The 17,261-nt window shown below is 44.2% G+C and overlaps 1 protein-coding gene across 1 annotated transcript in view; it reads right to left on the bottom strand.

Annotated features, from left to right (window-relative positions):
- Positions 1 to 907: 907 nt before the first annotated feature.
- GCKR (glucokinase regulator) overlaps positions 908 to 17,261 on the bottom strand; it is a 164,259-nt gene continuing 147,905 nt past the window's right edge. The window contains exons 16-19 of the mRNA XM_086928175.1: positions 16,187 to 16,270; positions 15,868 to 16,017; positions 13,549 to 13,683; positions 908 to 6,161 (exon numbers count right to left, since the gene is read on the bottom strand). Of these exons, the coding sequence (XP_086784301.1) occupies positions 5,994 to 6,161; positions 13,549 to 13,683; positions 15,868 to 16,017; positions 16,187 to 16,270 (537 nt within the window). The 3' untranslated portion in view covers positions 908 to 5,993. The remainder of the gene's footprint in view (positions 6,162 to 13,548; positions 13,684 to 15,867; positions 16,018 to 16,186; positions 16,271 to 17,261) is intronic.

Genomic DNA, 17,261 nt, shown 5'->3' with positions numbered 1-17,261 from the left:
ACTTTCAGTAGATGCTGCAGTGAACCTTAAAGTGCTTTGCATTAGCCACAAGACATAATAAGGCAAAGGCTCCCTCCTAAGCCTCACCTCCATTGTTTGCCTAAAAGGATCCTGAAAGCATTCATACCAAGCATGAAGACAAAACCCTGTGAGATCAATTGTCCAGGTTGTTGTACAAATAGAATTCAGGTATGAGGCAGAGCCCAGTTACAGCTGCTTCTGGAAGGACCTGAAAATGGAGCTGTTCTGGCAGTCTTTCAATGGAACATCTTGTACTGTAGGGCTCAGATGTAGAAAATGGGAGCAGACTCCACCATCACCAGTGGGACACGAGTTATCCCTAGTCGTAATCCTCAGACTTTGTGTAGGTACAGAGCTTTGAAGCATCAGTAAGTGATCTGCATCGCTGCAAAATCATGTAGTTGCAGCTATGTTTCAAGTCAAGTGTCCGTCTTAGGCCTTTTTAGATCGTGCCTGAGACATCATATGTGCTTTCGCTTGCAAGACATTCTGTTTAACTAGGGTAGGCTTACAACCCGCTTATTGAATACCATTGGTTGGCTTCATTGTCACTCTCATCTCCTTCCTTCTCTTTTGTCAGTGCATTCTGGCTTTACTTCCTCTTTGTATGTTTGTCCCTCCCTTGGAGCATTGCTCAAGTGCTAGTGTCCTTCCATTGCTCGCACTTTCAGGGCTACTTTTTTTCTTTTAGTTGCATCCAGTTGCTGAATTGGGGAAAAAAAGTGGGGGGAGAACAAGGGGATGGGAAAAACCTGAGAATTGGATCAGTAGGGGGGAGTCAGAGGTGTGGCTAGAAAGAGCAAAACAACCCGATTTTTATTATTTGCATGGCATTTCACTAACCAGTTACAGCTTATTATGTTACTAAATTCAGCCAATGAAAAAACACATTCATTTAAGGTTTAATATATGAGATTTTGTTTACATTAAAATGCATTCACAAAGTGAGATAGGTTTACAATCACAGAATGTCCCAAATACACTTGTAGGTGGAATCATGAGCAATTTGTCTCTGAGCCATGCAGTTTCTGTCTTCAAAACACTCCCCCTCCCTTACCCCAACCATTTCTGAACATACAATTCTGGTTTAAATTCTGTGACTGGACGGGCCACAATTGTTATGAACATCATAGAAGACAGGCGATGGACTGTTATTCTGTTCCGCAGTGGTGTGAGCACATCATTCATTACAACAAAGCCCCATTCGCATTCTGCCGTGGATGTACAAAAGAAGCCCATAATGTGCACTAATGGTTTCCGGCTTTCACTGATGCAATTTCTATTTTCCTTGTGCTCCTTAAAACCAATGATGTACTGCCTGGGATAAAATACACGCAACCAGGTACAAAGGTTTTGTAATTCTCCCTTACCATATAAGATAACGAACAGATCTGGCCACAAACCAGGCTGTGGCAGTTGCATTGCTTGTACCAACTCTTTGTATTCGATTTCGCCATTGGTTGTAGTTATACTTCTAGAAACATTTGATGCATTAGTCATTGTCATCCTTTTTCACAGGCTATTTGCTGATCTCCTAAATAAATGTGCCCTAGTGATGCTAACACAGCCTTTGTTCCACGTCCTCAAACTGCATTCTTTCAACACCATTCAATGCAGTTGTAGGAAATGGCCCAGTTGGATCAGCCATGGATTCAAACACTAAAATCTGCATCTGTATGAATCGATCAGATTCATATATGGTCGTATCATGCTCATGTAGCCTTCTGGATCGGTCACCCAATTCTGTGAAAGCAACATATAACATGCCAATATGTTCGACAAACATTAGAGGGGTTAATAAACAGTTTAAACCAGCATATATATACTGGCCAATATCACCCCTTGTGGACTCTGTGGAAGATTCTATGAAATGTTTACTAAGTGCTTTGCAATTATTCCAAACAGCTCTCACTGATATTTCACTTAAGGACACCCAATGTACATCTAGCACCTTTCCAATTGCCAGAAGTCTTACTTCTACTTCTAAAGCACATTTCCGAAGCTCGGTCTGATTTTTGGCAGAGACATGGCAGGTGGTAAATAGTTCATCAAATAAAAAAAACTTTGATCTGATTAATGCCTATGACTTCTTTACACACATCGCCCACTGCAAGCCCCTGCTTGTGGATGGCACTGAACCGTACACTCTACTATGAATATTTCAGTTTAAGAAGAAATGCCACATTGGATTTCCTCCTATCATGTTGGAACACCATCTGCTAAAGCTGAACCAAATGCATTGTTAAATCCACATCTGTAAAACCGTGCCTCTGTAAACATGTTAGTAAAGTATCTAAAACTATACCTGCTGCTGAGCTTGGCAGCTCAACAAGGTCAACGAAAAAGGTTAGTGGCGCATCGTGTTCATCAATACATGCTCTTACACAAGCCTAGCAGGACTTGTTCCTGAAGCCAAATAAGCTTACCCAGGAGATTGGTCTGGGGGGCTGCTCATGAAGGCTGAATCTGGTTCCCCAGTTCCAAAGTCAGCAGCTCCGGCCATAGTGCCACATCCTCTTCCCCTAAATACCTTGCTACCCCACTGAAAGACACTGAGAGAAACTCACACTGCCTTGAGCTAGAACCCATTTGCGACTCATTACAAACACCTGGATGTGACTCAATTCAAATTATACAATCTACTAGAGTAATTTGCTGCCTGGGAAAAAAGTAAAAACATCCTGGAAAAAACAGATACTCCTAGGGAATGTAAGATTAGTTATAGCCTGTGGAATATAAACAGGAACGACATGGTTGCATTAATGCATTTACCCTCATTGTACAGAAATCAATGGGTGTTTTTGCCTGAAAAGTTAAGGCGGTGACTATAGGACCCAGAAGGGACCCTTGTCAATGTCCTTGGATCTACTGCAGTAAAGTCACTTCAAACCATTTTATTACTTGTAGCAAATTCCGCGTTGTGGTACATTAGCACAACTGGATTATGAGATTGGAAACGTGGTCACTGGGCGCCCTCCTTGTGTACACAGATGTGCCTTTGTTGCAATCACAGACAGAAAGGAGGGGCTAAGCAGGGCTCCTAAAAGAAAGGGACTCTTCAGGAGAACCTGATCTGACTCACACGAAACCCACAAGGACTCTTCCACACAGCACTGCTACCCCTAACCCTTTGAGGATGTGAAGAACCTTGAAATTTACAACAATACAATACATGTAACATAATAAATGACAGCGAGACTCTGCGGATAAAATATGTCACTAGGTTATTGATTACACAGATTGGGTTAGCTTGCGGGTGATCTAGGTGTTGATGGAGAGTTCCTTGAACAACACACACCCATCCTCAGAAAGCTAAAGCTGTCCTGGTGGTGTTTTCAGCACCAACACACTGGTATTCTTTACAGCTTGTTTACATAAAGTAGGTTGTCACCCTACTCTTTACTTTTGTGTCCTGCTCCCGACAAATCTGAGCGAGACCCTGGGCAGTCTCCATAGTTACTCTAGGATTTCAACTGTTCCAGGAGGAATTAAGGAGCACCCCGCCTGAATGATTCCCAGTGACCTGAGGAATTGCTTTCTGGATACAAGATCAATTATATCTGGAGGCTTTTTTAGTTGTTTAAAGCTTTAGGACCACCCTGTAACTATGACTGCAATGTCTGAAACAGAACTATATATATATATATATATATATATATATATATATATATATATATATATATATATATATTTATTTATTTATATATATCTGGGAGGGTGGGTGGTTAATCCCGATCGCCAAAGAGCCCCGGCACTGGAAGAGGACCCCTTGGCCTTACTCCTTTCCTCCTGATGCTGAGGGTCATAAAACAGAGGTGTGACCAGCCCACTCTACCTACAGTGGCCCCATGTGCATCTGGGGTAGGGGGGAAACACTGGGATGCTGTCGCCTCCATGTCTCCATGGGCAAGCAGTCATTTGAAGTGATTGGAGTACAAAGGTGAGGCTGTGACTGTGTATCGCTCAATGCCATTATCTCACAGACTTACTACAGTAGGTCACCAGACAGAACCCGGTGTCTTGTTTGTACATCTTTTAATGCTTATCCAAATATAACAAAGAGGCAATTTTATTGGAAGCATCACTTCAATGTTGAAGAGGTTGTATCTATGGAAGTGAATCACATACTAGAGTTGCGTATGCACAAGAAATTGTAGAGCATCCCTGCTAGGAACGTGATACTTCCTCCTTCGTGGATCAGAATGGTTTTGGCTCCCTTGACTTCTTTCAGTCCCTCCAGTTTTGTGCAAGACGTAAAATGGCGACAAAAACATCATTTTTCACTACTGGAGCAATAGTCTTAGATGATGGTCACAAAAAATGAAAACAATGTTATTTGGAAACCACAATTCATCATAAAATCTGTGAGAAAAGATCTTCCCAAAATATGTTAACTGTTCACAGACAGTAAGTGAAGCCCATGGCACCAGTGTTGAGTCAATCGCAGGGATAATTGCACAGTACTTGGTATCAGTCTCTCTGATCATATCTGGGTGGTCGGCGCTAATGGGCTTGGAAGACATTGAAGACTGTTCCCTGCTCCTTCTTAGCATTCGGTGGAAAGGGACAAAGGTGTGTGAAAGATCAATAGCTAGATGTCCTCTCTGTACGACTAGTCTGTTTCTTATGCACAACATGCTGGTCATTAGCCATCAAAGTTTAACTTAGCCCTTAATGACTTTGGGCCTAATTTAGATCTTGGCAGGTGGGTTACTCTGTCACAACAGTGACGTATATCGGGTCTGCTGAAACGTAAATCCCAGCATATCATATGGGATTTAAATTTCTGCAGACGTGATATCCGACATCTTTGGTATGGAGTAACCCATCTGCCAAGCTCTACATCAAGCCCTTTACTAAGATTCCTGACGAGTGAGAGCTGGTGTGGAGATCTGGTTGATCTGAAGCTTCTGCAACAGCTCTTGGTTGGCCTGAAACCTGGATTCTGAACTCAACTTTCCTGGGATGGTGCAACTGGGCTGTAGATCCCTTGAGCTACCATCGCATTTGATCCTTTGTGTTCCTCTCTTTCAAATTCTGATTGGGTTGGGGATTTATCACCTCTTCTTAAAAGCTCGACATCCAAGTCCAATGTGATAGAGTTGAGATGTTCTCCAGAGCTTCCAGTTCAGTTCCATCTACGGCACCCGGACCTATTAATTTGCCATGTTCTCCCTATTTCTGATGTGACACTGTTAAGATTATTGATGTAGCTCTCTGGTCCATGCATGTGTTGCTGCTCTCCCTACTGCAATGCAGATGATATTCTGATACTATGCCACGTTGTGTACACCGTGTTCTTCCACTACCTTTACAGAGATCGAATACCATTGTGGTGGCCACCTGTGCTGTGAAATGGGTTTCTCCAATATATATATTCTTTAAAAGGTAGCTTCTCTGCACTAGGTAGTTACTTTCTCCTGCTGTCTTACAATTCATATCCTTGCAGTAGCTCTCTGCTCTTGCATACTGTCCTCTATGATATGCTAGGACTGAAGGTCTCAATCCCCCACTAGTTTCTAGAGCAGGTTACTTCTAAGCCTTTGTGGTCAGGAAGAGGTCACCAAGGAGATCTCGGGCTATTATGCAAAGGTTTCTACTTGTTTTTCACCTGCACCCTGGGAATGTAGCTGAAATGTGTGCAGAGCTTCTAATTCAAGGTAAGTAGGTCCCTTTAGACACTCATGCCATCCGCTGCCAAGCAAATGCTTCACATCTAAACTACTGATAGGCTGTAAATCAGGACTGAATCAGCAGTAGGAAATAATCCAGAGGAAGGCGTTGTGTTTGTTCTAAACAATCCAAAAATGCAACTTAAAATATAAAATAAAAATAAAAAAACACATTTATTTATAGCAAAGTCCAACCATGGAGATAACACTCCATGTGAGCCTCAAGCTCAATGAAAAGCTGGAAGACGGTCTGATGGTCCAGGCCTTCCATTTGATCACACAAATGTATTCAAAGCCATCCTATGTGTCTATGCTAGGCATCTCAATGTTTATCACACTCCTCTTCCGTCCAATAGCATTGAGCGATGCTTCTATTGCGGCACGGATTGTAGGGTAGGATTCAAGCCGCGCTCTGGCCTCATGGACAGCGCAGTTGCGCAGCAGACTCAGGATGGCTGTGGACACCACCTGTGTGGGTAAGAAGAGAAGAAAGTGTCAAAGAAGGTGCACAGCTTTCAATTTACACCACTCTCCATCAAGGTGGGGAAATACAGGAATCATAGAAGAGGAAGAAACCCAAGGATCATCTTAGCCAAACGTCCTGACCGAAATAAACCACCTTGGAAGTCCAAAAGAGCAAACCTTCAGATGATTCAAGGCAGGACCAACTCACATGTGAGCTTCCAGGTGCCCCACTGCTTGCAGAGCTGAGTATTTCTTTCATTTCTCCTGCAGGCTTCTTGAGTTAACCCTGTGTGTCATGAACAATGGGTGCTAGTTTAGTAAGCATGTTGAAGGACATGTCAAGGAGGCTCTGGTGACTGTTTGTCATGTTCTTGAGTTTGTTGGCTGGTCTGCTGGGAGGGAAGCGAGAACTCACTCCGAGTCTGACTGGGGCTACTAGTCCTGTAACTTAGGTGAGACTGCAAGCATGAGTATTGAATGAAATCAGGACTGGAAGAGTAACCTAGAATGGGTGACGCCCACAGCCAGTACTGACCTCCACCCAGCACCAATCTGCACACCAGCTGCTCCAAAGCCTTACTTCTAATGCAATACTACAAACTCCAGAATTCAACTTCATTTAGTGGTCACCAGGGGTCGCAGCTACCACCCTCGAGAACCCCGGCACTGCCTATGTGACCCCTAGACTCAGAGGCGGCGAAGTAAGGGTCTGGAACACAGGGGTTGCTTGTCCTAATGGACGTCAGTTGGAGCTCTATTTTCCTGGTTTTCTGGCAATTGTTTTATTTCACAAATATGGAATAATATTCACTATTAGTGTAATAAGAATTAGTAACTGCATTAGGTTTTGCTTATGAGATTATTAAACTGTTTTTCGTTACAAATTATAGCTTGCAGAGTAGTTGTACAATATAAGTTACAGAAAGTCTGTTAAAGTGTTATGACTTGTTTATCTACAAAAAATGCAATATATTGTACTGTTAATAGTGGTGTAATGCGGGTAAGTAATAGCAACATTTTGAAAAATGAAATGGATGAGGGAAATAATAGAATTAATGGATTTAATAGCAATATTATGTATTTAGTTCTGACAACTTTTGGGCCCAGTGCCAATGCACCTGCTACACCACATTATCCTGCCCCTAGTGCCTGCAAGATAACTGCATTTGGGACTACCTGTGTAGTACGAAACTATAGCAATGTTGGTGTTTAAAGGAGTTATGACAACTTTTGGCACCAGTGTCACAGCACCTGCTGCACTATTCAAATCATAAACCCTATTACATATCAGGTAACTGCACTTGTGACTGCCTATTTACTAGTAAAATATTGCAATATTTTGTGTTTAGAGGGGTGCCTAGAGTTTTAGGCTCTGGTGTCACTGCACCTGCTGCACCACTGAAATCGTGGCCCTAGTGCCTGCGAGACTGCCTGTTTAGTAGTAAAACGTTCCAATATTCTGCGTTTAGTGGGTCCGTAGAACTTTTGGACCCAGTGCCACTGCTTCTGCTGCACCATTAAAATCAGGCCCTTGTAACTGCAAGATAACTGCTATTGTGACTGCCTGTATAGTAGTCAAATATGGCAATATTAGTTGTTTAGAGGAGTTCCGACAACTTTTTAGCCCTGTGCCACTGCACCTGCTGCACCATTGAAATCATGATCCTGGTGCTTATAATATAACTGCACTCATGACAGGCTCTTTAGTTATAAAATATAGCAATATTAGGTGTTTAAAGGAGTTCTGACAACTGTTGGCCTCGGTGCCACTGCACCTGCTGCACTGTTTAAATCTAGCCCCCTTTCAATGGCAAGGTAACTGCAATTGTAACTGCCTGTTTAGTAGTAAAATATAGCAATATTATGAGTTTAGAGGAGTTCGGACAACTTCTTTGGCCTGGTGCCACCACACCTGATGCACCATTCAAAACATTACCCTAGTGCCTGAAAGATAACTGAACTTTAGACTGCCTGTTCAGTTGTAAAACATAGCAAAAATCAGTGTTTAGTGGGGTGCCTGAAGCTTTTGGACCTGGTGCCACTGCACCTGCAGCACTATAGAAATCATGACCCTATAGCCAGCTAGATAACTGCACTTGTGGCTGCCTGTTTCATTGTAAAATATAGCAATATTAGGCGTTTACAGAACATCTGATAACTTTTGGGCCCGGTGCCACTGCACCTAATGCACCACTCAAATAATGACCCTGTTGCCCGCAAGATACCTGCACTTGTGACTGCCTGTTGAGTAGTAACATTTTGCAATATTTGGTGATTAGTGGAGTTGTGACAACTTTTGGCCCTGGTGCCACTGCACTATTTATGCCTGTTTAGTTGTAAAATATAGCAATATTAGGTGTTAAGAGCAGGGTTTGAATAGAGACCACCCACCCATGGTCTTGGCTGCAGCAAAGATGGTGAAATTAGACCCTCCAGGAAGCATTCCGCAAAGGTCTCTCAGGGGGCAGGAACTGAGGGTGATAACAACCAGAGGAAAGGAGTACCCTGTGAAATACTGTGAGCTTAATTGAACTTGCCTATGCCAGCAGAACAAAAACTGGAGCAATTTTGATTTAAAAAAATCAAATAAAAAATTGGCACAATTTTTTGTAACCTTGTTGAATGAGAGGTTCCACCCAACAAGTTGTTGGCCACCTGAATGTCACACAAAGCAACATTACAGAATTATGCAGTGATTTGATATTGCATTGTAATTTCTGTCACTTGCCCATTTTTCACAACTAACATCTGTCAGTGGGACGGTGCCTCCCTCCTTGCTAGACATATTTTACAAGTAAGAAGGGCATTTGTTGCTTTACATGGAAACATTGATGTGATGGCTTCACATAAAGGGGAGGAGACATGGCCCAGCGGTCAGAGCCACCAACACTGAAGCTAGAGAACCAGGCTCGAGTCCTGGTCTTGGCTCAACATCCTGCGATTCTGGACAAATCCCTTAATTCACCATACGATTAAACAATTTAACATTTTGCCCTTCAGACACATTCAGCAATACAAGTCTGCAAAAGAATAGAAGTAGCAAGTGCTTCTCTTCCACCTAAAATATGTGAGAGGCACAACTTTATGAAAAAAAATTGTTCCACCTAAGCAGATCTTAACAGTATTTCGGCTACGGGAAACTGATAAGAAAAGCAAAGCAGGAAGAAGTGGAGTGGTGTGGCTCACTGGTTAGAGGCGGCAGACCCGTAAACAGAGAACGGCCAGGGTTCAATTCCCGACGCGGCAGGGTCGTGGACCAGGGTCAAAACGGACTCGATAATTCTCGCCTCGGTGCCTACTCTAACCAGGGAACACACTCGGCAACTCTGGGCATTAAGCTTGCCTCATCTCTACAACGGCCCCCCACAGACGCCGGGGATGCCTGGTTTCACCTTGGAGATACCCAGAAAGGGACCATCTCACAGGGAAAACCAGGACGGGTTCCCCAGCGTTCTTCAGCGCCAGGATACTCCATGGAGTCGCAGTGCGCTTTACAAGTACACCCACATTTACATTTACAAGCATTGGTAAATGCAGGAAAATATGCTACAGCCAGGGACCAATAAAAAGCCAGGAAAGTGAAGCCCCTTTTAAGATTCATATTAAAAACAATAGATTTCCCAGGTCCAACCTAAACAAGCATTGGCATAGCCAACAGGTCTCGCTTTTGGGACCTTATAAGTGTTAAGCCATGCAACAGTTGATGTTGTTGCACCAAGGATATTGTGCTGCATAACTAAATACTTATAAGGTCCCAGAGGCGAGGACTATTGGCTATGCCAATGCTTGTTGTAAACAAGCATGCGGGGTTGCAGGCTCAACCTAAAAAGGAGGTGAGGATGTCATAAGTAGATGAAATGTGATCCGCAGGATAGGAGGGATAAGACTACAGCGATGCATGGAGGCAACAGAGACCAAGGACATAGTTTACCCCAGAAGGTATTGGTACATTGCAAAAGGAATTTGGGATTACACAATGGTGATTTTTGTGTTCAGGACCATCTTCTGACGTCCATCCTGTGTCTTAAGCTTACCCTTTAAAATTGGCAAAATCTATCAATGCAATTCCACATATGCAACTTCCCTCAAGCCATTAAAAGGTACTCAGGAAATTCGTTTGAATCATTCTAATGAAACCTTCTAATATAGCCATCAAATTAAGGGTGATTTATAACCTGTGAAATAAACTGTTTGAGGCTCTTCTGATTTTTGGTGCACTTTTCAAATACATAACTTAATTTAGAAATGTGTTAAATGCAGATTTGTTTTGCACTAATTGCACAGACGATCAAGCAACCCTCCTGCCACAACAGATATGTTTGTAGCGGTCTCTAAATGAAGCGGTCTGAAAGACGAGAGCCTGAGGTGCACATTAACAGACTTTTCAAAGCATGCCAACGGACTCTTAGGACGTAGGTGTAGTGTCTAACAAAATAATTGACCTTATTCTGCCCCGCTGAAAATGGAGTCATGGAAATGGCACGCCCATTCTGCATTGTTACAACGCTACTTCAGTTTGTGATGGCGAAGATAGACATACATGCCTGTGCAGCTTGCTTCCAAACCTTGAATGTGGCAAAGCGGACTGATGGTGCATTTTGTGCTTAGTCTCGGCATGCTGCACCACAAGCGGTACAGCAGGCACACTAAAAACATTGTTAAGGCCGTTTTGTGTCATTATTCGGTACCAAGGCTCCACCGTGTTTCAAAAGCACATGCTGTAAATGCGGTGGATTTACTATATGTAAATGGTGCACAGCAGAGGTCTACACTAGCAGCCATCATGATGGGTATCAGTCAACAAATGGCTGCTCTGCTGCATGCAAGTGCCTGGACCTGTACTGCACAGACCACATTACCAGATGAAGCTGGGGAGCAGGGGGTGCAGCACTCAGTCAGTCACCGCCCTAGATACCTCGCCCAGGCACAACAGCCAAGATTAGTAAGTAGTCCCTTCATTACTGTGAGAACTATGCTAGGTACAAGAACTTTTTTTAGTGTCTCTATTGCAACTCTCGGTACTACAATACCCAATCCACCTCTTGCAAACACACAAACTATCTATACTACTTAAAATTTTTGTATATAAATCGCACAATATATAATGGTATTTGCACTGTTCATCACCCTCGGATCTCTGCAATGCAAATGCGGCGAGGAGAACAAGAATTCAAGTGTGTTAAGAGCCATATATTTACAAGTAATTTTTCACCCTTTTCCGTGGAGAGGTCACACATAGTTTGAAAACCACAAAGGACAGTGACGCCTGCGTACGTCTACTTAGGAATGACACAGCCCCCAACAGTTGCCATACACTTAGCTCTAAACACGGTGGGCTTTATATTAACAAGCACTTTGGAATTCGAGAATGAAGAGAGCCTTGGAGCAGCTCCTGTTATTGTGAGAACACACCAGGAAGACCAACAGGTAGCAGAGAAACCCAGACTGGTCATGACCGGATAAGCACGACAGTGGGTAGGAGTCACCCCAACACACACACGAGAGCGAGGCTCCTTCTGTTAAACGTATTTTTAGAAGTGCTGATGCCCAGGGCAGTCGGAGATAGAGAACTGCGTGCTAGCAGCATGTGAAAAGTTCTAAACACTGTGGGCTTTACTATAACAAGCACTTTGGAATTAAGCGAAGTGAATTACTTCAGGTGAATTTTGGATAGAAACGAACGATTTAAACTGGTGCCAGTTGTGCTCAAGAAGAGGTAAAACCGCAAGATCCATGCTGTGCCCTATAGTTATAAATGAAGTGAAGAAATAGAATAATTCGGCATTGTAACAAGTGACCCGAAGTGTGTGCGGTGTCTGCTTGGTTAAAAATAAGGATACGATGCCAATTGTGTTCAGGAGTGCATAACACGCTTCACTTAATGATGTAATCAGGGCATACGATAGGAAGTCTGTGCAAGTGAATCGTGAAGTCCATGCTGTGACATTTTGTTTAAAACAGTTCTGCTTCTCAAAAGGTGACAAGGAATGTTTACAGGTCAAGATTAACAAGCATTGGCCGTGCGCAAAAGTGAAAGCAGCGCGACGTGGCGCGGATGGAAGGGGCGGAGGAGCGTGAAAGCAATCAAGTGAGAGGAAAGACAGATGGCGCTAAAAGTTGGCGGTTGCACGCATGCACGCGTACGTAAACGCAAGCGCTAGGCCAGCCAAAGCAGCTTGTGGTAGCACTTTTTGAATCCCCTACTAAATGTCTATGAGTAGCGCATGCGCTGGCTCTAGCGAGACCTAAAAAGGACTACAATTAACTAGAATAAGGCACCATCTGGTAGCTAAATTAAGTAAAAAATGCTCTTAGATGTATGTTGTATGCGTGCTTGCGGGTGAGTGTTTATCTGAGAGGGAGTGTGTGAATGTGTCTGCATGTTTAACCATGCGTGTGTGAGTCAAAGTAAAGGTCAAATTGTGTGTGATGTCACTTCCGCTCCCCCTGTGCTTTTGATGAATTGATGGAATATCGTAATCATGCAGACATCTAGCCATATTTGGCATGGTAGTAACACCGCTATTTAATTCCTTCAGCAAGTAATGTTTAAAACCATTTTTACTCACTTTACTAAGACAAATGTCACTTCTGTTCAAGTGTTTGCCATTCAAGCTCAGGCCTTTCATGTTTCGTACTTTCTTGCATTTGTTCACAAAAGACGCATGGCGAATGGAAGTGTTGATGTCTAAGGTAGGTTTAAACAATTTGCTTTTAAATCTAATGTTTTCGACGCAGTCAGAAACAGCCTGCTTCAGGTGACTTTAGCCCAATCACCAGGCAAAGGACGGTCCTGGTATCGAAGGAGGAAGGTGCCTCCAGCCTGGCTCCCAGCACCACATTTACCATCTTTGCCCAAGTGCTCAACTCATAAATGGTCCTAACTGGTTGAACAAATAATGTGATGGGTCGAGTCAATGTAAATCAGTCACTCTAACCTAGAACTATCGCCATTCTCTAGAAATGGACGGTCTCCAGCATTACCCCGCCTCATGTGAAGACAGTTCTGCATTTCTTGTGCGTTCTAATGTTCATTACAGAATATTTGTCAAAATTGGTGAAACAAGATTTTTTCTTCATAAAGTAAAAACGTGGCCAGTCATAGTGATTTACTGTGTGGAGGGGATATCGCTTATACCTAGGCCTCATAGACACTCCAATTCTTGCAGGATTCCACCCAAAAAACACTAGTATTTAGCAACATGGATGGCGAGCTGGATTGCAAAGGTGGACATTAGGCGTGTGGCCAGCTGTCTTTGATAGAGACCCAAAGAGCAGCTGAGGGACAGACACCCTAACAAGAGGGTAAAGCAGAGAGCACAGAATGACAGAGAGCTGAAGAAACATATGTGTAGGTGCTTAGGAGACACAGAAGGCACTGTGTTGTCACCTGCTCTTTGGTCGACGCTTCTTCTACGTGTTTGGAGGTCTCTGCATCTCTGATCTCGTCGGACAGAACTTCAGTCCCATAGATGGAGCGCAGGAGGGTATCCAGGCAGCGAGTCGGAGATTGTCCAGAAAGCCTCTAAAAAGGGACAAGAAAAGATCAATTTCACCCAACCATCTGGCTTCAAGTACCTACATGAAATAATTACAGAACTTTATACTTTACACAATACCCCACATAAGACAAGGGAGAGAGACGGAATTACCCAATATCACACAGTGTGTCAGAGGACAGATATTAAATTAGAGCATTCAGAAGTGGGCAGGTTTAAAAATTATATACAAGGCACCCGTAGAACCTTGATACAGCTTCTCAGATTGAAGTGATGAAAGAGGTGGACACTACTTTCACTCTGATATGGGACACAGTGGTTTGTGTGTTAGTGCCAGGCAGAGTCCTGCTTTATCTCAGACTGGCATTTAGTGGTGTCAAAACCACTCTCAGTAGGGCTACAATGTTTCTATCTTCTACACACATCTGGTGCCGAGGTGTGGAAATTGCTCCCATTGTTATATCTATCTCAGACTGGCCTCAATTACCTAAAGACACCAGTCTTACATGTAATTCAGATGTAGATATCTCTCTCAGACTGACATCCAGCAGCCAGAGTTGCAGACACCAAGCTACAGAGTAGATCGGCTGAATCTAATACCACACTTAGGCATATCTCAAAAGGCTTCATCTCCGACTGATATCCAGAGGTGCAGACACTATGCTTAGGTACAGCTCAGCTGGATCCCTCAGACTGACATCCAGGTGAGAAAACCACATTTAGGCACAGCTCTGCTGGATCTATTTCAAACTGACATCCAGAGGTGAGGACACCACACTTGGGTGCAGCTCAGCTGGATCCATCACAGACTAACATCCAGAGGTGAGGACACCACACTTGGGTGCAGCTCAGCTGGATCCCTCTCAGACTGACATCCAGAGGTGAGGAAACCACACTTGGGTACAGCTCAGCTGGATCCATCACAGAATAACTTCCAGAGGTGAGGAGACCACGATTAAGTACACCTCAGCTGGATCCATCTACAACTGACATCCAGAGGTGAGGAAACCACACTTGGGTACAGCTCAGCTGGATCCATCTCAGTCTAACATCCAGAGGTGAGGACACCACGATTAAGTACACCTCAGCTGGATCCATCTACAACTGACATCCAGAGGTGAGGAAACCACACTTGGGTACAGCTCAGCTGGATCCATCTCAGTCTAACATCCAGAGGTGAGGACACCACACTTGGGTACAGCTCAGCTGGATCCCTCTTAGACTGACATCCAGAGGTGAGGAAACCACACTTGGGTGCAGCTCAGCTGGATCCCTCTCAGACTGACATCCAGAGGTGAGGAAACCACACTTGGGTACAGCTCAGCTGGATCCATCACAGAATAACTTCCAGAGGTGAGGAGACCACGATTAAGTACACCTCAGCTGGATCCATCTACAACTGACATCCAGAGGTGAGGAAACCACACTTGGGTACAGCTCAGCTGGATCCATCTCAGTCTAACATCCAGAGGTGAGGACACCACGATTAAGTACACCTCAGCTGGATCCATCTACAACTGACATCCAGAGGTGAGGAAACCACACTTGGGTACAGCTCAGCTGGATCCATCTCAGTCTAACATCCAGAGGTGAGGACACCACACTTGGGTACAGCTCAGCTGGATCCATCTCAGTCTAACATCCAGAGGTGAGGACACCACGATTAAGTACACCTCAGCTGGATCCCTCTTAGACTGACATCCAGAGGTGAGGAAACCACACTTGGGTACAGCTCAGCTGGATCCATCACAGAATAACTTCCAGAGGTGAGGAGACCACGATTAAGTACACCTCAGCTGGATCCATCTACAACTGACATCCAGAGGTGAGGAAACCACACTTGGGTACAGCTCAGCTGGATCCATCTCAGTCTAACATCCAGAGGTGAGGACACCACACTTGGGTACAGCTCAGCTGGATCCATCACAGAATAACTTCCAGAGGTGAGGACACCACGATTAAGTACACCTCAGCTGGATCCATCTACAACTGACATCCAGAGGTGAGGAAACCACACTTGGGTACAGCTCAGCTGGATCCATCTCAGACTGACATCCAGAGGTGAGGACACCACAGGTAGGTGTCTACCACATTCTCCAACCACTGCCCCTCTGTTTGATCTTGATCAAAGCCTGACATCATAATTATGTATGATGGCCATTTCCCCAGACAGAACTCTGTAATGTACATTTAATAACAGCCTACAGTACCTGCAGGACCGTCACTGCTCTCGTGAAGAATTTTGTGTTGCTGACCCGGAAGTCCACCATGAAGTTGCGGAACACTTTTCCTTTCAGCACATGAGCTCCAGTGGTCACAGTGTTCAAGATCCACTTTGTGCTCAATTCTCTCTGGAACTTCTGAAAACCAAGGCACAAAGACAGGCTTAGGAACAAGACTTGATCAGGTATTAATCTGAGCTCCTACATCTGTAGCAACAGCAGAACCACCCCTACATGATACCATGCACAACAGCTCTGCGAATCCTGCTCCCAAAGAAACAATCAAATCAGGCCTGCATCCACTCACCTGGATAAAGGCCCCCTCATACTCCAAAAACAGGATAGGCCATGTGATGCTGATGAGGCTGGGGAAGAGCTTCTTAAGGGTGGCCTGTGGGGACAAGAAATGACAAGTCAGCCTTCCTCCAGGCCCCCTTTATTTACTCACCATATCTAAGCCCAGAAGGGCTGTGATGAATAAAGGGACTGGGTGCCTGTATGCTGTGTCTACTATGTTAGAAGGATAAAGGGTCTGTGGTCATGCTCCTGTTGGCTCTCCTAAGTGGCAGCAACATAGCCAGCTGAGCAGAGAAAGGGTAGCTGGACTGGATAGGTAGGGGCTTGTTGCCGAAGAGAACTTGGTATGTCTGATGGGTGCGGTTGATTGGTGGGCATCAGAAGTCTGCCCTGAAAGGTTCTGCTGAACGTGAGTCAGACTAAGGAGAGGCTGTGGAACAAAGTCAACAGGAGGCTAGTTCCTAGCACTGTGTAGAGTATGTTCCATGGAAAGCCTCGTCTGGGAAGACTCCTACCACCCATAGTTGCCTGATATCCCAAGAGCGTGAACACGCATGGTATCGCGAGCACATGAATGCTTTACTTCCTCATTATGCTGTAAATTGGATGCAGTGCACATCACACAGGTCCTCATGCCATTACAGCAAGCTTCAGAGGAACCGAGGTGAGCAGAGTACAGGAATAAAGAGACAGCAGGCAGAGCAATACCTTTCACTGAAAATAACTCTTGGTGCACATGCACCACAGTAGCACGTTTCCACCAACAGGGATAAATGCGATATAGAGAGAGGCCTCTGGCACTGGGATGGAGGTGCATCACATTTAGCACCTAGATGCAAGTGGGCCTCTTGTCGCTGTTCCTAGGGCAGAAGGCAAGAGATCATCTTGAATGCAAACTGATGGTGCCTTGCTGTAATTGCTCTTCTCACTTCTATCAGTTAAACAGCTCTGAAGAAAATGTGCCTCATGTTATGGATTCCTTTCCTTAGCTATTCACGTACAATGAAAATTTAACAGTTGTGCAGCAAAGTGCTAGAAAGTTTTCACTATTTGTAAACACAACAAATATGATTATGTGAATACTT

Source organism: Lissotriton vulgaris, chromosome 6 (genome assembly GCF_964263255.1).
Source record: "Lissotriton vulgaris chromosome 6, aLisVul1.2, whole genome shotgun sequence".
NCBI classification, from domain to species: domain Eukaryota; kingdom Metazoa; phylum Chordata; class Amphibia; order Caudata; family Salamandridae; genus Lissotriton; species Lissotriton vulgaris.
This window is presented reverse-complemented; position numbering and strand designations above follow the sequence as displayed.